Raw genomic sequence first — 22,192 nt, forward strand, 5'->3', positions numbered from 1 at the left:
TTTTTTGGGGTAAAAATAAAAATATACCTCAAAGCAAGGGCATAAGAGTGCGCAGCATGACCAGAATTGAAGCCCACTTTCTCAGTTTACACACAGCAGTACGTCCCTGCCTCGACACAGCAGCAATAAAGACGTTCTATTCTCACACTTCAGTAGAACTAATTTGCAATCAAAGTATACCATACTTAAAAACCATTAAGAGAAAAAGGTTTCTGGTCTGGGATTGTTGGCTGAAATGCAAAACAGGCATTAAAAACCATGATGCAATCATGCAAACTAATAGCTAATAGCTGACCTCTAAAATTTTAGTCCGAGTACCTAACAAAATAAAAGCGGGATCAATGAAGAATCAAATTGCTTTTCTGATATGATAATGAATATATATCCATATCCATCTATAGATACATTTATATCTAAATATATAGTGTAATCATAATAATAATGCTATATAAATAATGAAAGGCTTAGATATTCACAGCGTTAGCAATAATAAAGCATGAACCTAAATCTGTTAGGTAGGCAAGCGGCCTTATTAAGGTGGAAGCTTTAACTAAAACCTATTAAGAGGAACTAATCCCCAAAAGGCAACACTTCTCAACTTCAGGCCACAACAGGATTAAACACTACTCCCTATAGCTGCTAAATGCAATTACAAGGCAATGAAAGCCCAAAGACATTCAAACACACTTTTCTGTGTTATCCAAGCTAAATAACTTCCAATATGGCTATATAAGAAGGTGAACAACACAACTAACTAATACTAATCCCTGACAAGAAAATAAGAAGAATACACACATTCAAAGAGAAGGAAAAAAGTGAAATCGATCTGAACACAAATCATTAGATGCCCCGTAAAATTGAATTTCCTGGAGTCCAGACACTTCTGGTTTAACAATTCAAATTCCGAGAGGAGTGAAGTTCCACATTACTCAGAACTACATTTGTGTTTGTGTGAAAGCTTTGAAAACAAAGATAGAAAGAGACGAAAAAAAAAGGGCGCTGAGTGATGGAACTGCCAAGAACAATTTTGGAAAAATACAACTGTGAAAAAAATACATGCGATAATGTTCTATTAATAAATGCAGAGTGATGAGTTTATACAAACGTCTCTGTGGAGCTGATGGTCCAGTGCTTTTGCTGCATAACCACAGCACCACATTTGCAAAAAAAAAAAAAAAAAAAAAAAAAAGCGGAGCCTCGATCATATTTAAAGACCGTTATCGGAAATTACCAAAAAAAAAAATATATATATATATATATATATTTATTTGGGGAAAAAAATCTACACAAGATCCACTCAATAATTATCCTTAGGAGTACAAAATGTTTCTGCTTTAACTTGAGAAAGATACTACTTGCTTCATGTTTAAAAGGTTTCTAAGCAACAAGAATCTACCAGAAGCCTGTATTAGTTGTTGTTTTTGTGTCTCTGCAGAGAGCAGGAGCCACTCTGCTCACAGTTATTGTTGAATAAACGCACAGTGTTCAGCCCAGAGCAGCATGTCAGTCAGAGGGCCAAGAAGGGCCAAGAAGGGCCAAGTGGAGGAGCCACTAAGTGGTCCAACTGTAAAGACAGGAAAGGGATAAACACAGTGTGTGAGAGAGAAAGACATTGTGTGAAAAGTACAGGCAAAAACAAAGGAGAGCGCCAGCATTTCTCTCCATTTGCCAGCCAGATAACAGAAGTGCCAAGAAGTTTTGATGTCATGCCCGTGGTGGTGGGGTGACAGAGGGTTGACTCTTTTCTAAGTTCCACCAAGCTGAAAGTAGTTCTGCGTGTACTAATTTGAACAGTCTTTCACCTGCTCAACTCTTCCGTGGAACACAGGAACACTTTGGGGATTGAACAGTGGTCAAACAAACTCAGACAACTGAATGAGATATCTTGAACTGTGATGGGTGTTCACTACTTTTAATTAGCTCTATAGAATAATCAATTTATCAGTTAGCATGTTTACATGACACACTAGGGGCAAAAAAAAAAAATTAGGGCATGTATGCAATGAACTACTCTCCATGCTTCAAAGTTTCATCTCTTTGCATCTCTCTTTAAAAAAATAGCAAAGAGTAGCTTCCTTGTTCTTGTTCACGTCTTTGTTTTTTTTGTCCGACGGCTAAATAGGTACGAAATTGTTTTTGAAAATAAGACTACATTATCAACACGTGTTCATTTAAAGCATGATAATGATAAAACATGATAAAATTATGACTTTATAACGGCAGCATCAGACAAAACATTACATTACAATTACATGTGATGATCTCCCACAGAGAGAGAGAAGCAGCAGAATGACTTGAACTCAGTCCACAGCGTCAGATACACTTTGGTCAATAACCGAGTGAATTGCAAAAAATCTGCAGATTAATTAGTAATCATCATGCAGACTTGATTACTTTTCATGAAAAGGGGTTAACATTTTTTTTCATGACTATCAAACAGACAGAGGAGCAATACAGTAAAAAAAAAAAAGCTGATAAAGTGGAAACGCATTTTGTGGAAAATAAATGTTCAAATATTTTTGGCAGAGAATCCCATAAAGTTGGAGGTATTTAATACCTTGGAGAGAGCGTGGTGTTGTACAAAGACCTAACTGTGGGTGAACGGAGATCCGCCCGTCTGCTTGCAGTGGGAGTTTGAGGTCCTTAATGCTGAGCAAACAGGGTTTAAAAGATTTACTCCGACACATACAGGGGAACTTAAAAAACCATGTTTCATCCTAAACCCTGTTAAATATTATGTCGCACGACGTCCACGTATGAAGCTGGGGCAAAGGTGGCAGTGGAGGACAATCGCAATTCAGTAATTTGATAAAACAATGATATTTAGACCTCTTTAAGTTTTTCATTACCAGCGGTCCAAGTCCATATGGGAAACTGATATGCTGTATGTGTGGCTTATTCCATTAGACTCATTAAAGTGTCACTTTGTCATCAGCACACTCTCACACTTACAGCTTGCCTTACAACTGCAGCAAAGGACTCATTGTGTCGCGTGTATAAAGGAACGCAGAGAATATTTTTTATGTGGCAGGAGTAATTTGTCTTCCAGGCTGCAGTCAAAAGACATCAACACAGAAGGTATTGAGTGCAACATATAGAAAGCTTTTAAATGAGTAGCTGGGTATATACAGTGCAAGTCAATCAATGGAAAAAGCAAATATTATTTGGCCAATAAATATACCCTGTTGTGCACTTTGGCGAGAAATAACACTACCCTTTTACAACTTTTCAGTCCATATCCTCAAGTACAACACTGTCACCTATGCACTGGCTTCTCAACAATGGCATTAAAACCTGAACCATTGTTTTGACTCCTTTCTTAATGAAGGTCTGCATTTCCCCCATAGCCTGTGCAGGCAGTTTTCTTCTCTCAAACAGACTGGCCTCTTAAGCAGACAGTAAATTGCAGGAAAAAGGTTTTCACGCTTGGCTAGAGTTTGCAGTGGCAGAAACTTTATCAAACGTCTCACAACGAGGATCTGAGTGAACTGCGTTTAGTCTTTGATTAAACACTGCCTCTCCAAAGAACTCTGACCACAGAAAAAAAAAAACAAGCATGCTCCACCGAGTTCGATTAGTGGAAATAACAGAATACTTCTGCCAATATTACGCAAACGCTGGAAATTTACACCACTTACCATCCACAGAAGGGCCGTTTCCTGACTTTGTAGACTGTAGCTCTACAGGGAAGTAAAGCTGATCATACTCTCAAACTTCCTGACAACATGTTATCAGGACAAGACCAGCAACTCAATCACACAACATGAGACTATTTTTGAAATCCCTAATTTGTGTGGTTAGTAGCCATCAGTGAGGTAATCATGTTTAGGAAACACCAACCACAATAAGAGAGGGATTAAAAAAAAAAATTGGAAAAAAATAAAAATAAATAAAAAATTGGAAGAAAAAAATTGAATAAAAAAAATATGAAATAAATAAATAAATAATAATAAAAAGAAATCACTTAAACTAGTTATTTGAGATCTTAAGACTTTTTTAATATTATTCAGAACAAATTGCATGCTGGCTATACATCAGTTAAACAATTAGCACACAATATTCTCAAAAATAGTTTGCCCTGTGGCAACACTGAGGCACGCTGAACCTTGGCAAACACATGTGATTAATAACAAATGGGAAGTAGGTAATTGCCAGTGTAAGATATATAGTTTGCGCGCCAATGTTTTAAATCAGTGACATAAAACAGTTTCTGGCCATATGATTTATGGCTACGTGTTGATTAAATTAACGTTTATGATTTTCTTCCAATTTGACACACTCAAAATGGAGTCAAGCCTTCTAAAAAAAAAAAAAAAACGAAAGAAGAAGAAAAGAAAAATTCAACCCTCTCCTCCCAGAAAGAGCCCATACATCTGTTTCACACATACAGCTCCTGCCACATTCTTCTGTGTCTGCCAAAAGCTTTTAGGGATGCACAGCACTTGATGGCCTGAATCTGCGTGGTGTGCAACGTGCGGAGTGGGAGTTAAGCTTTAAACACAGCAGTCATCTATCTGAAAGAGATGTACCACTCAGCCCATGACAGAGCCAAACATTTTCCAGAGCATCTGGATAAAATAGTCCAAATGATGACCACATATAAAGGAGAAATTTGTAGCAATATCGCAGTAATGAAAAGCACTGTACAAACTGAAGTCTCCAGAGCGACAGGCTGGTCCACAAAGATTTTTAAAGGATGCATGAAGGAAAATGGATCCTGCTATCTTTGTATGTGCTTTCTAAATATGAACCAGAGAAAATGTCAGAAGAAATAGACGATACAGATGGATATTATAGCAGCAGGCAAAGCTGGAAGAGCTCCTTCATACTCAGCCTGGAAGGCAGTTCTTTACAGGGGTGAAGTGCCTTTATTGTCAACAGTGTGTCTTGTTGAGAACTATTACTGAGGCAGTTCCACCCAACATGATTTATAGCCGTTTTGAGTGTTATTAAAGGGCTAAATGCAACTCTAAACAAATTTCTCCTAGTTGCTGCCCTGCAGAGGACCGTTTACGTTCAGAGGTGAATGTATCGCGTTCAGGAACACTAACATAGTTTATGTAGAAAGGGCACAATGGAAAACATTGTCGTTACTTTATTTTTTATGAATGTGTCACAGATTATTACTTAGCTAAAGGCAGTGGCTTATAGAGGCGTGACTGTGACCATTCTGAGAATATACTGCACCTACCTAATGTTTACATAAAAAGGCCCAACTTCTGCTCTGAGAGTCCTTTACTTTCAGCTGAAATCTGATTTCCATGCTGCAGAGGCTGTCAGGTTGACAGATTAGGAATAAACCAACGTTGCACGGCTGGATTCGTATTAGGCACAAGCACATGCAAATCTTTGTGTGGGATTTTTTTTTCTCTTCCAGTTGTTAGCAAATGCATAAAAAAAGGACCACCAAGTGCGGACATTTGTGAAATGAAGCAATACCTTCAAGAAAAAAAAAAAAAAAAAAATCTCAAGATCTGTTCCACAGAATTCCCTCCTTGTTTAGATTTGCCCTTAGAAAGTTGATTTTTACGCCACTGTTTTTGGCAACTATGGAAGAACATAAAGGGGCACAAGTTCAGGTCTTGCAGTAATCCAACAAACACATACCAAAGTGTTTCCATGACCTGCTCACTTAGTTCAATCAAATATTGTATAAGGATTTAAGTGTACAAAAAAGAATAAGGTCTGAGAGGGCATACAGTGTCCCAAAAAACACAAGTCCATATATGTACAGGTGTATGTGTTTTATTATTAATTCATGGAACATTTTCCCTTGCTGTGGTCAAGAAAAGAAACCCAGATTGTTTCTGGAAATGCTGAAGTCTTAACCACAGTGACAGACCAATGACCTCTGAACTTTGACTGGAAGCTTTGACTGACAAGCAAAGAAAAATAGACAACAAGGTTCTTTAGAATCTTCTCATTTGCTTCCACAGAACAGACACATTACAGCCACTGATCACAGGGTGCTGAGCTACTCTCCTCACATTTGATTCCCGTTGAACCACACTGTTGTTCCTCTGACTGTTCCCATTACAGCAATCCTGAGAGGAGACAAGACTTCCAGTGTTATCATCCTGGAAATGCTTCACATGCGGCCAAGAAAAAGTCGAGTTTGTGGACATAATGAAAATAAAGAGCTTCTTAATTGCTGTCATTTTCTTGTCCATAACAATTAATTTAACAGTGAAGCTACATCTATTTGGATGTAGAGAAAAAAAAAATACCAAAAAAATTATTCACATCAGCTGCAGATTATATCAGGGAGACAGATAGTGATGCTTGTGATTCAGTAGTTTGTATTTAGCAGTGAAAGGGAATGCAAAGCAAATCAGTTTTGCTTCATGACACGAAAGTATTAGCACATGAAATTAAATTTTCCGAGTGGATTTTACCGCTAAACTTTACAGCTAACATGGAAAAGATGTGGTCGTTTCTACAAATCACTTTCAAGATACGCAAGTAGCTCGATAAGCATGGGGCTTAGCTCCCCTCCACTCCATATTCTTCCATGAAACTCCATTTTAAGAAGTCATAGCTAACTCGTCCTGTTAAGTATTGTGGATTAACATTCCTCTCTACCTCAGGGCAAAAAAAGAGGCCAAAAGATACAGAGAAAAGAGATGGGAAAAGTAGAGCCACAGCAAAAAATGAAAGCTCAATCCAACATATACTGTATAGCATCATTGTAAATTAAGGCCAGAGGCATTTAGGGAGGACAGAGGTAATCTAAATAAACCCAGATAATCACATTACTACCCATCTGGATTGGGAGGATCATTTGATACAAACTATACACTCAAACGTGAAGGGAAAAAACGTAAATGCCTTCCATGAGCAGCTTCATAAACAATTCATATTTAATCCAAACTGAAATCAATCAAACTATATTAGTCAACCTCACCATACCACACAGTCACAGTGGAGATGGGGGAGTGGAAGATTGTAGGCTACAGAGTAAATTGTAGTCTAAACCAAAAGGAACGAAATACAAAACGGGGGAATTGCCTCAGTGGGTTTGAAAGATACATTTAATTGTGTCGTTTTCAAATGCCATGTCCATCCTCATCTTATTACCTTTACAGACACTAATGACCGCCGCAGAGCTGAATGTGAAAAGCAGAAGTTGTTTGCCTATTAAATGCCCCTGCATGCATCCTTATCTCTGAACTTATTTGCATTTTGGAAGGGGGGGGGGGGGGTAGGAGCACAATGACTATTCAGCTGACTTCTTAAGAGTCCCCCGCAAGTCTAGCATATAGAGTGAAGTCTTTCCCCGTGCCGAGACTTCAGAATGACAATAGGTCGGTAATCTAAAAACCAAAGATCATTTGCATGAGAGGAAAAGCTGACTGATGGCAAACAGCTCTGCTTTATAAAGAAGCCACACAAGTTTGAGGAAGTTAATGGGATGATCTCAGGAGTGAAAAAAAAACGTAATTGTCTTTCAAATATATAAACATGATGACTTAAAACTGTGTTTAAAGAGCGATAGAGTCGATGCAAACATCCTATTGAGCGTAAAAGAAACATGCTGGAAGTAAATACAGTGATTTTTCGTCAAGATTGGCACATAGTTGAATGGAGATGAACCGCAAGTGAGCACAGCCAACAGAGAGGCAGATGAAGTACGGGGGTTATTTCCGAGGGAAGGAAAGGGTCTCGACACTCACCAGACGCGCTCAGATCCAGGACACTTTGGAGGAGCACGGTGATCCAGAGAGCGCAGGCTGGACATCTCCAATGACGCTGGCTCACCGCTACCCGATTTGGATACATTCCTCCGGATCTGCGTTGAACCCCTGTACGGTTTTCACATCCAAAACGCACAATATTTTATTTCAAGCCCTTCCAAAAGAAATTAACGACTCAAAATTCAGTGCGTTACTAACGTGCGCGCTGCTTCGGTCACTCTTTCAAAGCGCACGGGGACTCTCTGGATAAAATAACGTGCGAGGAAAGACGTCTCCGTCTCTCCCAGTTTCTGCTTCTTTTCCTCCTCTAGTGCCCGGATCACTTTGCCCCGACTCTGTCTCTCTCCCCAAATGAGCGCAGACCTTCCAACAAACTCCAGTGGAAGACTTGTGTTCACAGCAGCAGCCGCCATGTGGCTCTGATTAGACGCGTCTCGCCACCGTGTGTTCACCAAAGGAACTACAAGAGGCCAAGCAGAGGCTTTCCACTTTCTCCACCGAACCGTTTGGACGGCCACGTTTTTGCGGATATTTTTCGGTTTTGTTTTTAAATATATTTTGGGGACATTTTTTTTGCCACAAGCTCATGAACAGCAAATAAATAGGGCTTCCAAATAAAATGTGTTAACTGCCGATTAAGTCAGGACAAAGAGTGTTTTTTGTCTTGTAAACTTTTAGCTACAGTTCAAATAAATGTAAAGTTGAACGGAACTTCAGTTCAGACACGTAGCTACACCACTGTAGGGAAGCACGGGCGTATTAATCAAAGCTTTACTCCATTTAGCGGAGGTCCTGCACTGGCTGGTCTCATGACTTGCTGGGACACTTATTGGAACTCAGCCCATCATTAATTCCACCTGTGCATTCCCTACTAAGTACAAAGGTTTGCAGTCCAGATCCACCAGTGAGCAGCAATGAACTACAAGTTCAATTTCAATTACTCAGAGACTGAATTCCCTATGTTTTTTAGGCAAACGGCAGTTTCCAGTTTGTTATTCAGGCGGTCCCAAGCTGAATGACTGCAATCCCTAAATTTGTAATATGATTATAAATTTATCCGATGGGAATTCAAGATATACTTGACCCTGAAACTAAGTCAAGGTCAATATTTCTAAATGACTAATTTATTAACAAGAATATATCATATAATATAAAGAAAGCATCTCAGTCGTCTGCAGGCTGAGGAGCACTGAGCAGCCATTTTGTTCAGGGTGTCTCTGCTACACATGATTTACAAATCAGTGTTTACAGGGAGGAAAATATGCACTAATAAGAAAAAGCCACAAAGATATACCAACGATAAATGCAGTGAGTATGTGAATAGTGAATTTAACATGGCTATAACTATATTCTAAATTCCTTACTGCACTAATATTTTTGTTTCTGTATGTTCCTATATGTCTATCCTGTGCTCAATTTATTGCAGAAAAACAACACTGTTCATGAAAGGACTGAAAATTGTACATTCACAAATATCTATAACCCACATATATATTATATATATTTACAGTATATACCCACATATAAAATTCTAAGTCGAGGTATTATCATACAGTGTTTCCTGCCTGCCACACACATTTTCATTTGATAAAATGCACAATAGAGTCATTTGAATGGGTGAGCTGTTAATGGAGCTGAAATTAGATATCTGAATCATATGATAATGATCCATCTGGTGCAGTTTAGTGTACCCTTTCATATCATGTAGATAAATTACCCAACATATTAAAACCACATCCAAATGTTTAACTCACGGAAACTAATCTACTTTGCATCCATGCATTTCTTGCAGAGACAGAGACAGATGGATGGAGGAAAAAAGAAGTGTAGAGAAAAGACAAAGGTCTCTTGTGCCTTAAACAATCATGCCTGCAGACATGTTAAGCAGTTACACATACCCCATAACAGACTTATCCCAGGGGTTTACAATTATTGTTAGCCCACCTCACTTCTTCTCTGTAACTCCACACCTTGTTTCATTTTACCCAACTCACTCCTGGATTCTGACACATGCTTTGTCTCTGCGTGTGTGTCTGCACACACAGAACACTTTCAAAGAATAATACCGGCATTTTAGGAGGCAGGACAAGAATGGTAGCAATTTAGTATCTCTGCTTCTCCCATATTGTGACCTACATCTGCTCATTAGAGGGAAACATCATCCTCTGAGGTATGTTTTGATTTAACCGTTTGAGTATAAAGGAACAGCGTAAAAGAATAATGGTCGAGAATAGATTTTTTTTCATCTGAGGATTGAAAAATAAGGTGAAATAGGCTGTTCATAAGCAGCAGGACTTTGTCACTGACATATCTGCTCTTTTCCAAGCCCAGTAGTCCAGGACATATATCATTACAACCTGATGTAGTCCCCTTCCCTTCTTTTCCTCTATTTTCTGTACACTTTTAGTAATCCCTGGAGAGATGCTGCTAACCAGAATCTAGAGATGATACCACTCAAGTTTCCTGTTGTGCTGAGTAAGGCTGTAGTGGTCTTCTATGATGAATTTCATGCTGTAGACTGTGTCAGAAAATCTTCACAAGATTTGATTCATCATCACAAGAACTTTGCCTGTTTTGAGTTTCAACCTCTGATGGTTCTGAGCTTTTAGATGACAACAGAAAAAAAGAGGCATATCAAAAATGTCCATGTACATGATTTCACACCACATTTAATTTAACACTACAAAGCTTTTTTTTTTGGTCCAGTTATATAACATAGTAAGCGAATCCAAACAAAAAAACCTGTCGAGCTGGAAAGGAATTGGCTATGACTGATTGCAGTCTGAAGAAATGTGTGAGATGATGGTAATCATATGTAAGCTTAGTTTCCCCCATTTAGATTTTCAGCAAACACACCCAGAACAATTTAACCCAATATGAAATTTCAATGGTTTCCTTTGTAATAAGGAGCCCCAAAAGAGAATGAGGGGATTCAGCAGCAGATGGCTTAACCAGTGGGCTGATCAAGTTGTGAGATCATTTCTGACACTGCCTTGTTTCTGCCCCTTGATGTGCATCAACTTCATTCTGTCAAAAGTAGGATGAGATTATTAAAATTGCTACCATGCATGGTGAAAGTCATCTAACTTTAATGTTAGAGTGGATTAGGGTTAAAAAGGTCTCTTTGAAAAGTAGATCCCTGAGGATTTATGCTGTAACCACACTACAAGGACAGGGAGGGTCTTTGTTACTAAGTTAGCAATGATGTCTCAGTCAATAAAGGAATGAAAAGATGACAAGGACAAAAAGTATTCCAAAATATCAGCTATTATTCTTATATTTTGTTTCCCCTGACTTTTAAAAATTTTAATATAGGCTAAATATTTTAGCCAACAGTATCTGCCATGGTTAAGGCATCCTATAATAGCTGACAGAAAATACAGGTCTCAATACAGCCTCTCCTTTCCAGCACACATCTCTGTAAAAACCGTGTAGTGTGAGTGTAACTTGGTCTGAAACATATTGCTGTGAGTGCTATATAAGGCTGGGTTGTAGGGACATTTTTAAGGCCAATCTTCTTGCATTAAAAGAAAGAAAATCTTCACTACAAGTAGACAACACCCATGTCTTGTGGGAACAACTAGGGAACAGCATTGTGAAATTATCCAATTCCCTGCAATTTATTTAAGAACATCTCAAAAACTAAGGAGAAAAAAAAAAGGAAATTGCCTGGTCTTGTCCATGGGGCCTTAAATTATGTAGAATTTTAGTCAGCAGAGCAATAACAGCATGCAACTCAGTACATACAAAAGTTTGACTATGCATACATTTTCCTTTACTTATATATATATATATATATATATATATAACTCAAGCAGCAGCTTGAGTTAAATCATGTAATAAGAAGAAAAATATGCCTGATGACAATGTAAACAGTCAAATTTGAGCATTTGTGATAAAGTGTAAAGCCTCAATATCCACTCTCGTCTTTAATTCTAGACAAAGATCCAGTAGTCTCTCCATCAAACACTCCACAGGACAACGGACCATATAAGTGTGGTGTCTCCTGGAGTATTTGTTTTTTTCTTGATTTAGAGACATAAGAAGAAAACTGGACAGGATCCAGCCTCTATTCCACCCTGCTTGGTTCAACCCAGTGGTCAGAAAAGAAATGTTCCAACTCATCATGCGCTGTAACTGAACAGTTTTTATAGCCTCACACATCATCTGTACACCCTGGCTCCAGACCTGGAAAACTGAGTGTGTAAAAGTGGTGATGATTCATGTGGTGCCTCTACATCTATTAATGTCAGCCTTTTTGGAGATTGTCTGAGACTTTGCTAACCCTGCACAACCTGTCAAAGCTTGTTCCCTGCTGGTGGATGAGCAATAGATGATGTCACGCTTTAGCAAGGCAAGTTTAAGTTCCCTACTTACAGCTAGATAGACAGCAGTATGGTCAAGCAAAAAAAATACCTTTTTTAGGTAAAAACATGACAGTGTTGAGATGTGTCCTCACTTGCAGAGGTAAATGGTTTTATTTTAAGTGGACATGAATTACAGACAAATGTGACATAAAACTAAATTTTGCTAGAGGACATACAAATCAGAGTCATTGGCACCCCTGAGTTGCGCATACAGACAAAAAAGTGAATTCAGTTAAACTGAATGTGTAAAATATCATAATAAAATGTTCACTTATTGAACACCGAGAACTAAAATGAAAGGCTTTCATCCATCCATTATCTCTATCTATTTAAGTCGCGGGGCGGCTTCGTGCTCTCCCCAATGGCTGTCGAGGATACAAAAACTATGAACTATGTAATCAAAGCAGTAGTGACATTTTTTTTGTAAGAGACGGGTAAAGATAGAACGGTTTCATCAAGGTCAACCAATTCTCATAGTTTATCACTGGGGATTGAGCGGAGGAAAAGTCTCATACAGACAACATTAATGGAGTATAACCTCATTATTTCCCTCAGACCTTATTTGAGGACTTTGAGAATGACGTCTTTGTCCCCTGTATTGCCCTCTTTTAACAGTAGAGTCCTGAAGAGGCCGTTTTAAAAACACACGGCTCCATGCCAGCACTAGAGAAAGCCATTTGGACATCTAATAGCCAAGGACCAAGCCAGTTTAATGTAAGCCTCTCTGTGATTACCTGATGTAATGACAGCCAATCCAAATACAGCCTGTGAGCTATTAGGAGCCAAATGTTATGCATTGCATTATGTCAGCTTGACAGGGTCTGAACAATGCAGCATGAAAAAGTTCCCTCCCTGTTCAAGCTCCTCGAGGAATAAAGAGGAACTGTTTAGGGCAGTTATAGAGCGCAAATACCGGTACTTTACCTTTGAAGACAACCAATCTGCCTTAAAAGCCTTATCTGAAATCGCAATTTAAGCAAAGATAAAATATTTCATTTTGAATCAGATCTAGCTAGTAAGGCTCAACAATGCCTTGTGAAATATGTCTCAAAGCCTGTGCAAGTAAAATTACAGGAAATGTAAATTTGCTGTAATAGTTTGCTGTAACATGCAGTCATCATACATCAAGTTCTTTATCTGCAAGAAAATCCACATGATTTACCAGTTAGTTTAAGCTCAGAAACACAGGACTATTTGCCATGTGTTTCTGTGCAAACAGGTACATTTAGTTGTGTTGACTAAAGTAAATGACACTGACATATGTGGCAGAAATTTCTGTATGTGGCAACAGCAATTGAGGCCAATTTTCCATGATGTGCTCAGAAAAAACACTGAGCTTTCCCTGTGCTGCGATACTCCCGAGTTTCCAACCTCACAACAAATTACATTTTGCCCAATTCACCTCCAAACATCGGAGTTCAACATCCGCTCATCTGAATGTCTGTAGATAGAGCTTGTGTGATCCCTGACCTCCAAACACTTTATAACTTAAATAATTCATCAGATTTACAGAGACTATTGCATTACACAAGATTTAGGGAGGAAGAGAATTAATCAGTATATACTTCTTCGTTTACCTCAGGAATGTCTTTGGACAGGCACTGACTTTTTCAAAGTGCTTGGCTGTTCTCCTGAAGGCTTGGCTCACTCATGGCCCAACAAGATCACTGCGTTTATCTAGAGTAATTTACCGCATGTACAAAAGCTATCATAGACCCGACCGAACATCATCTTGTTTCCAGTTTCTGTAGAAAATGTACAATTTCTTTAATCCTGGTCTATTTAAGCAATTACTGCTGGTTCAAACACCAGCTGGTTTCTTTTAGGGAAATAAATATATAATATCTATACATACTTCTGTGTGACAAGAAACTGAAAAGCAATTATAGTGCAACCAGAAAATTTAAATAAATAAAACGGACCAACAGTCCTTTAATGTAAGGCTCTTTTATTCATGATGAGTGAGTTGGTTCTCAAGACTGTAGCTGTGGTTGAGAGGCTAATGTGGTAGTTTGGAAGAAAACAGAAGGTAAAGGCACCAGGTCATTGTGGGGGAAAGTGGAGGCAAAAGGGTGAAGTTGCCCAAAATAGCAGGTTAATGCTCAGTTTAGCAGTTTCTGCATTAAATGATATGTAGCTGTAACAGGTTTACTTAAAATACATGAAACACACTCAAGTCTGATTGTGTCTTTTTTTTTTTTTAAACTCGTTTTTTTAAACACTAGTGCTAAAAGATGGCAGTGAATACATTTTAGCAAAATCAAGTGCTCCTCATGTACTTTCATTCTGCATTTTGAGTTTCCCTTTTTCATCCAACTCTATTCTAAGGAGGGGCCAATGAGCAGAGACAGGACAGCATTCAGGGGCAGCTTCATCCTAAAGAGAGTGGAGGTATCCTGTTGCTCGTGAGTGGAGGCAGTGTGGCAGAGGAATCATGTGATCACAGTTGGGCCAGTGCGGCCAGTCTTCTCTTGGAGCTGAGAGACCTTGAGGGAAATGTCTACCAGAGGAGCCAGCATCACCTGGATAGAGAAAAATCACAAGAGAAAAAGAATCAGCGCCATTTATACAAAATCTGAAAAACATGAGGCTTTTTATAGCCCCTATTTACCATCTGTTATTAGAAGAGGTGCCAAGATATTTAATGTACAGTCTTAAGAGTAGAAAAATATCTTAAAGTATTAAAAAGTTAAATGAGCTTAGCTTAAAGACTGAAAGAACAGAGTGTTGCCATGTTTTAGGATGGAACCCCTAAGTAGCTGAGATTTGGTGCCATCTCGTGGCGATTTTGTAGACTGTAACCAACATATTACTCATCTTACCCTCACCTCACATTTATGAAACAGAGACTACTGGTTTGTTAATATTATTTAACTGAATTTACACTAGAGCAATTGCCTTATTGTCAGATAAGCAGATTCTCCCTGCTTTAAGTCTTTAATTTAAGTAAAGAGATATGAAAAAAGCTTAACATGTCAAGTGACTTAGACTGACATTAAATTTGATCATCATCTCAAAGTAAAAGCAAATGGTATCATTGTCAGAAAGGTTTCAGGACACTATATCACTTGGCTTTCTTTTTTCATTTTTTATATAGCACGATAGCTTTGATCAGAATACTAACGACCACTACAGTTGTTTTGTGACTGTGGTCTCATATCCCTCTAGATTCCACGACCAGCTAATGCACAAAAATATGTAGCCTTATGGAGGAAGTAGCGCATGTATTTCCCTTTAAAAGTCACCAAATAAGGGTTAAATACTACAGTCCAACTATTATGGTACAACCAGAGTACTAATACTTGATTAATAACATCATTTTAAGGAGATTTTATACCAAAAGAACATATATATATTACAATGTCCATATTTTGTGTGAATTAAATCTTCCCTCTAGTCAGTCCACTGAGCTATTAAAACACTAGACAGTATTCTGTCAGAGGTGGATTGTAAAGCAATACGTTTCTGCTCATCACTTTATTCATGGTGGAAAGACCAGTCTGGTTAAACTTTTAGTCAACACCCCTCCCCTCTTTTTTTTTTTTTTTTTGTCCAACATCAACTCCCTGTCCACACCAGTCAAAACTACTTTATGAAGTGTCAGGCTGGAATACACACTCAATTTCCCCTCCAGTGTTAAGTCTCCCTCTCTTCATACAGGCCTGATAAGCTGTCACAACTCATGACTTGGCCAAATCTCTCCATCATCATCTCCAAAGCTGAATAAAATCTCTACAACTTTTCTTTTGGACAGCTCCACCCAAAGCAATTCCTGAATAGTGCAGATGAGTCCAGTTTCGTGACTCTGAAGTAAACCCTCGATTGTTGTAACCTGTGGGGATGATGAGGTGAGAAACTACATTGATTTATAGCCTCCCCCCCCATTTTTAAACAATCACATACAAAAACATTCACAAGAAAAGCAGACTGTTTATATTGGTCTGATGCCTTCACTGTCTGTTTCTCACTGGATCTAGCCAGCTGGGATAACTCGTCATTGCCCTGACCTGTGGATCCTGATAAATCTTCTGAGGATCTTTCTCATAGCTGTCTATGTAGAGCCTGATGGTTGCTCCTGCACTGCCTGTACCGCTGAGACGGAAAATTATCCTAGAACCATCAGTGAAGATGATACGTAGCCCCTGAGAGAGTGAAAGAGAAACAAGAATACAAAGGCTGTTAAGAAAAATGGAAATATACAGTAAGTGGAAGTAAAATCAATGAGGTGCCATTAATTATATTGTTACACAAAGACAGCTAGGGATGATTTAAACAGGTATTTGGCCAATTTCTGAATTTTGTAATGAAAAATAATATTCAAAATAAGGTGAGATCACACTAAAAAAAATTAAGATTAAATTCCTTTCAAATATGAGTGTGAGCTAAATACTTTTGCGGGATATTGTCTAAGTAATGGGCTGTGATGATGATGATGATGATGATGATGGTGGGAAGACAGAGGACACCATCTTGCAAGCTCCTTACCTGGTTTTTGGACACACTGCCATCCACAGGGTCCGTGTAGGCAAAATTGTCAGAAATTGCCACCTCATAAGTTTTATCACCCGATGAAAACTTCTTTCCTACAAAAGATGGGTCGAACATTTGTGTCTCCAGACCCTTGATCATCTTGTTGGCAGCATCTGAGTCAACCTCCTCATAGTCGTACCTGGAATTGAAATTGGACGAGTTTGACACAAGAATATAAACTGCTTTCTACCTGGCATTAGACAGGTGTGGGAATTTAAGTTATAAAGGTAACTGCTTTAACTTTCAGTTGAAGTGACAGGAGTAAAGAGAATCTTCCCTCAGCTACAAACAGAAGAAAAATATATGACTAAACCAACATACAGTGTCTGAATTGTCTCATGCGCTGCACTCTCTTTCTAGCCAGTGAATGATGGCAAAACACTGTTTGAGAACCCAACATTCCCACATCCTCTCAGGTTTTCTATACACTATTGCAACAATGATTTTTTAAATTTCATACCACTAGCAACATGAAATTCTCCTCTTTTGGGACTCAAACGAACATTTCACAAATCTCTCCACAGACACCACTCCTGACCTCGTGAAGAAGTTCCTGCCAAACTTCTGCCAGTGATCCTTCATGATCTCCTCCACGCTCTGTTTCCTAGTGGCTAAGATTGATAACCACGCGAGCACGGCCCACAAGCCATCCTTCTCACGGATATGGTCCGAGCCTGGAAGATTAGCAGAGAGACAAGAGGGGATGAACAAGGACACCGTTTTGTCTTACTGGAATCCAAGCTACCCAAAGCTGAAGATTAGCTCTCACCAGTGCCAAAGCTTTCCTCTCCACACAGTGAGAGTTTACCGGCATCCATCAGATTCCCAAAGAACTTCCAGCCAGTTGGAGTCTCGTATAGTTGCATCTGTAGAGCTTTAGCCACACTGGAAAACATTGGAAGTTATATTAAACCTTAGAAGCAAAAATGGCTCGGTGACAGACTAAAATCAACCAAGCAAGGAAAATGTTGAAATATCAGTTGTGTTTGTGTGGTTTTTACTTGTCCAGAGCTCCGCTGGTGGGCATGCTGCGTGCCAGACCTTTGACACCAGTCTTCTTGAAGTATGGGATACTGTTAATGTTTGCAGCGATGACGGCCACAGAATCGGAGGGATTCACAAAGAAGCCATTTTTACCCAGCACCATGTTGCGGTCCTGAACAGTCGGGAAAAACATGGCAACAGAGACATCAGGGGGAATGATCACCAACAGCCCACAACTCCTGAGCTGTGACAACTGTTTGTTTGTATTTTAAAAGGCAGCAGGACAGTTCAGTGCTGGTTCGTTATGGAAATGCTACTATACATGTAGAAGATGCTGACCTACTTGGAATTTTTCTACCAATAGGATTTTAAAATCCTAAACAAACATCTCTGTGAAATAATTTCTCACAAATTATTGTGAGTAAAATAATGAAAAATCAACCAATTATAGACAAAAGTTTTTCTTATTATTTTAATCATATTACTAGAGCTGTTGCATATTTGCTGTGTTGCATTCATGACACACGAGATAAGCGTAAAGGAGACTGCCAGAGAGAAAAAAACCAAACAAAAAAAAAAAAAACAGCTGACTGATCTATTCAGCCTCCCTCTGGGCCATGAGCCCAGCATTTTTATATTAGAAACTCTTGACCAGTAAAGAAAAGAAAAGATAAAAACTTATTAGATAAGAATTTAATTCATTTTTATGTGAGCCAAAGATTCAACTTCAGACTTCACTGTTCTGCTCTCACCTCTCCCAGATATTTTGTCAGATTTAAAAGTTGTAAAACAATTTCTCTGAAACAAAAAGTTACACCACTTACACCATCACCATCGAAGGCAGCTCCAAAGTCATATTGTCCACCTTTCATGGTGTTGACCAGGTCAGCAGCATAGGTCAAGTTGGGGTCAGGGTGGTGGCCACCAAAGTCTTCCTTGGGAACACAGTTGACAGCTGAGTTGGCGTCAGAGCCCAGCTCTTCACACACTATCTTCTTGACATAAGGACCAACCACTAGAGGGGGAGAGAGTGTCATTAAAAAAGAGAAGCCGTTACATTCCAGACACTGTGGGAGAAGGATGTCATGACATTCTCATGACATCTGGCCTAGTTACATCGTGTGCCTTGCTGACTGGTTCAGATGAATATTGTTGATAGTTAGAATGAGTTGTTTAACATTAGGCGCCTCCAGAGAGTGCCACGTACGGTTGTTTTGATAAAGACAAGCATAAAGAGGTATCACAGGAGGAAGACAGCGCACATTTTGTACATCCTGTATGCATATTTGCTGTGACAGTTTGTTCAATAAACTCCCCAATGGACGGCTGACCGACGCGTGATTCGTCTCCTATTTTCTCCACAACAACACTCAAAGAATGATCAACTGAACGCCAGTTTCATACCTCCATGCATAGCATCCAGTCGGACGTTAATTTTATTGGCTCCAGAGAGAAGATCCTTCAGAGCAGGAAAGTCAAAGATACCCCTTAACATCTCAGCATAGGCTTCAACTGAGTCCACTATCTCCACTGAGACAAAGACAGTAAAAAAAAGCACATTTCAGACCAAGGTAGGTGTAAAGATGAGGACTTAATGAGACATTTGGCAGACTTCGGTAGTCTTCAGATAATAAAAGATTTGATCCATTCAATCTTTCAAATGACCAGATCATATTTAAAAGTAGCAATTTGACATGAAGACGTGCATATCTTTTAATCACATTTCATGCTGCTGGTATTACTATAATAAACTGTTTATAAAAATAATTTATTTTCAGTGAAGACAGAATTCTACTCTACCTATGAAAGGCTTGAAAGTGTCCACTTCAAAGGTCTGCTTGCCAATCTTGGACAGATCCACTTTGAGCTCTGGGCAGATGTGATACTCCTGCAGGCTTTTGCTGACCTCAAATATTTTGTTTGTGATGCCCTCAGGAGCAGGTCCTGTGGACAAAGCAGATAAGTGGTGAGGAACTGTGCACCGAGAGATCTACTGGGTCAAATACATACGAAAAGCCTAAAAACACAAGTGTTTCTGAAAAGACACCACGCCGCTTTTTCTTAGCTGATTGAACTTTTGAGTCCAAACCCTTCTCACCTCCACTGGAAATGTTGTACTTAATACCAAAATCTCCATTGGGGCCTCCTGGGTTGTGGCTGGCTGTGAGGATGATACCACCCACTGCCTTCATCTTGCGAATCACACAGGAAACTGCTGGGGTGGACATAATGCCATTCTGACCAATTACCAGGTGATTAATCTGCAGCCAAAAAAAGATTTAAAAAAAAAAATTAATTTCTGCACATGAACAAATTAATGCACACATACATACATTCTCTGACCAAAGAAAAAAGAGAATCCACAAAGGTAACAAAACATTGAGTGTTTGACTTGAGGTATAGGAACATGACCTAGCTAAACATATGGGGCCTGCATATAAAGGCAGTGTTTTTGATTAATCATATCATTTGACAAACCCTGGCCTCAAACAATTCATTGATTCAAATCTTCATGAACTTCAAGAATCCCAAAAAAACCAGAGTGCAAGTTGTGACTGACATACAAACACAATGATTGCCTACACTGCCATATTAATGCAGATACACCAAAAATCATGGGTTTGTTTTAACGTCACATTAAAAAAAAAAAACACTGCTTTTTTTCTTTTTTATGTACTCTATGAGCTCTGGAATGGAGGTTATGCAAAAAAAAAAAAAAAACATTGAACCGTCGCCCTTTTTAGGTTTGTAACCATGCCGCTATCTCCATTCGTTTCGTGTAAACAATGGGACCTCTGTGTTTGCAGCCAAGTCAATAATACAGCCTCCCTACCCATGATTTCTTAACCCTTACCCCAAGTTGCAAAAACAACCCAAATCGACTTCTTGAGCAAGTTAAACCTACTGGCATTATTTACGAATCCTGTATGTAGCAATGCTGCTTTGCACCATCCGCGTCTGAGCGGAGGAGCGATCTCATGAGAGAAAAGGTCACATTCAGTCTGGACAGCGACGAATATCGCTGATTCATGTCTGCAGTCAGCAGTGTCACAACCTAACCAAGAGCATCGATCGCTTAAATGACAGAAAATCCCAATTAAAAGAAAATATATTGTATGTCAGTCATGCATTTCTGCAAGTGACCGTGCGTCTGCTCCCAAAGCTACAAACATTTGCAGAGCAACGCGACAGGCCAAACGTCACGCCCCCCGGTGGTCTTACCACAGCTTATTATGAAACAGCGTTAAGCTTTTTACACGCATCCTTTTACAATATTAAACAAATGTTTCGCATTTGAAGAACAATGTATGAGAAAGCCTAAGACTGACTGAGAGAACGCTAAAAATGAGCATAAAACAACGCTCCGCGCTGCAGCGTGTTTAAATGTCAAGGGTAATCAGGTTGATAAGCAAGAGGACTCCTTCGTGCACTTTTTTATCCCAAAGATCACCGCGGTCTGCAGTTTGCTACATGCACGGCACCCAACGAGACTCGTAGAGTAGTTTTCCACCAACACAGACTAAAACGTTGATCATGCCAACATGAAAGCATGGCAAGTGAGGGCAGGAATGTCGTCCTGGCTCCAAGAGACTGTCTGCTACCACAATGAATGACGAGACTGCAACAACGTGTCAAAGTAGTTAGCTAACAGCAGTGGAACTATTTTATCGCATTAACAGCAACAACAAGAACCAGCTTGTTAAAAACGGACTTAAGGGTTGGAACCCTTCCTAAAACACTAAAGGAAATTAAGTTAGCCAAATCGTTTTTAGCATTAATGATGACGTAAGAAACGTCTATAAACATGACATTTCAGTGATAGTTTGAGCTCTTTTGGTAGAGCTGGGCTATTATTATCGTTAGTATTAAGCTATTAATGTTCCTCAACCTCTGCCCTGGTAGCTAACCTCAATTAGCAGCACAGAGGGTGCCAAGCTCAAGATATATAGATAATTAAAGTTAATAAACTTATCAGTTAGCTCGACGTATACTTGCTACGTAGCATGCTAAACAAAAGCACTGAGCTAGCTACACCCACTTGTCAAACACTGGTGTACGTTAGCTTCTCCAACTGACCCCATTGGCAGCAGCAATTTGAACGATCAGCTGAATCGCGTCTTTCATGAAAAACCTTCCGTCTCCTCCCACCACCAGAGTGGCCGCCTGGCGCTCGGCAGGGTCGATGACAGAGATGGTGCTCTGGATGAAGTTTTCTGCATAGTGCTGATTCTGCTGAAACACCGTCACCCTCTTCCTCAAACCGCTCGTCCCAGGCTTCTGGTCCGTGTACGGCTTGGTCTTCACTATCGTGATTTTCACCATTTTTAACCCCCAGAAAGCAGCCCGTGTGATCCGCAGTGTGGTCCGTCAAGGAGGCGACTGCAGAAGCGGCGCTGGTGCACGTACACGCCGGACAACTCCCCCCTCCTCACACACCCGCCCTCTACGTTTAAAGGGCAAGTTGAGACCCAGAGGATTTCTTGGCATTCTGAAGCAAGATACTGTTTATGTTAGGTACATAATTGTACTGTAGCCTCCTGCAATTTTGAGTCCATTCTTGGTCATTATTAGTAAAAGCAGAACTGGCTTTCTGTTGTCTCAAATATAATATATGAA

At 39.4% G+C, this 22,192-nt stretch overlaps 2 protein-coding genes across 3 annotated transcripts in view; both read right to left on the reverse strand.

Annotated features, from left to right (window-relative positions):
* The window catches only part of ror1 (receptor tyrosine kinase-like orphan receptor 1), a 124,840-nt gene extending 116,765 nt beyond the window's left edge, over positions 1 to 8,075 (reverse strand). The window contains exons 1-2 of one of the 2 annotated variants that reach the window (XM_075485807.1): positions 7,893 to 8,075; positions 7,674 to 7,802 (exon numbers count right to left, since the gene is read on the reverse strand). In XM_075485807.1, coding sequence (XP_075341922.1) covers positions 7,674 to 7,779 — 106 coding nt within the window. In that variant the 5' untranslated portion in view covers positions 7,780 to 7,802; positions 7,893 to 8,075. Of the gene's footprint in view, positions 1 to 7,673 lie in introns of both variants that reach the window. The other variant, XM_075485806.1, reaches the window with a different exon arrangement.
* A 5,917-nt stretch (positions 8,076 to 13,992) lies between these two features.
* pgm1 (phosphoglucomutase 1) lies at positions 13,993 to 21,972 on the reverse strand. The gene is made up of 11 exons (XM_075485809.1): positions 21,653 to 21,972; positions 19,674 to 19,836; positions 19,376 to 19,519; positions 18,980 to 19,105; positions 18,400 to 18,590; positions 17,593 to 17,747; positions 17,361 to 17,476; positions 17,130 to 17,265; positions 16,547 to 16,730; positions 16,069 to 16,203; positions 13,993 to 14,583 (listed from the first exon to the last, which is right to left on the reverse strand). The coding sequence occupies exons 1-11, from the start codon at positions 21,896 to 21,898 to the stop codon at positions 14,494 to 14,496; spliced, it is 1,686 nt and encodes a 561-aa protein (XP_075341924.1). The 5' UTR covers positions 21,899 to 21,972; the 3' UTR covers positions 13,993 to 14,493.
* Positions 21,973 to 22,192: the final 220 nt, after the last annotated feature.

This window comes from Odontesthes bonariensis, chromosome 15 (assembly GCF_027942865.1).
Source record: "Odontesthes bonariensis isolate fOdoBon6 chromosome 15, fOdoBon6.hap1, whole genome shotgun sequence".
NCBI classification, from domain to species: domain Eukaryota; kingdom Metazoa; phylum Chordata; class Actinopteri; order Atheriniformes; family Atherinopsidae; genus Odontesthes; species Odontesthes bonariensis.

Bases quoted from the DNA above. Each gene is read 5' to 3' on its own strand.
- pgm1 (XM_075485809.1), bottom strand. From the start codon at position 21,898: ATGGTGAAAATCACGATAGTGAAGACCAAGCCGTACACGGACCAGAAG. The intron at 19,520-19,673 runs GTGAGAAGGGTT...CTTTGTCCACAG, and splicing joins GTACAACATTTCCAGTGGAG to GACCTGCTCCTGAGGGCATC. The intron at 17,266-17,360 runs GTGAGAGCTAAT...CTAATCTTCCAG, and splicing joins AGAGGAAAGCTTTGGCACTG to GCTCGGACCATATCCGTGAG.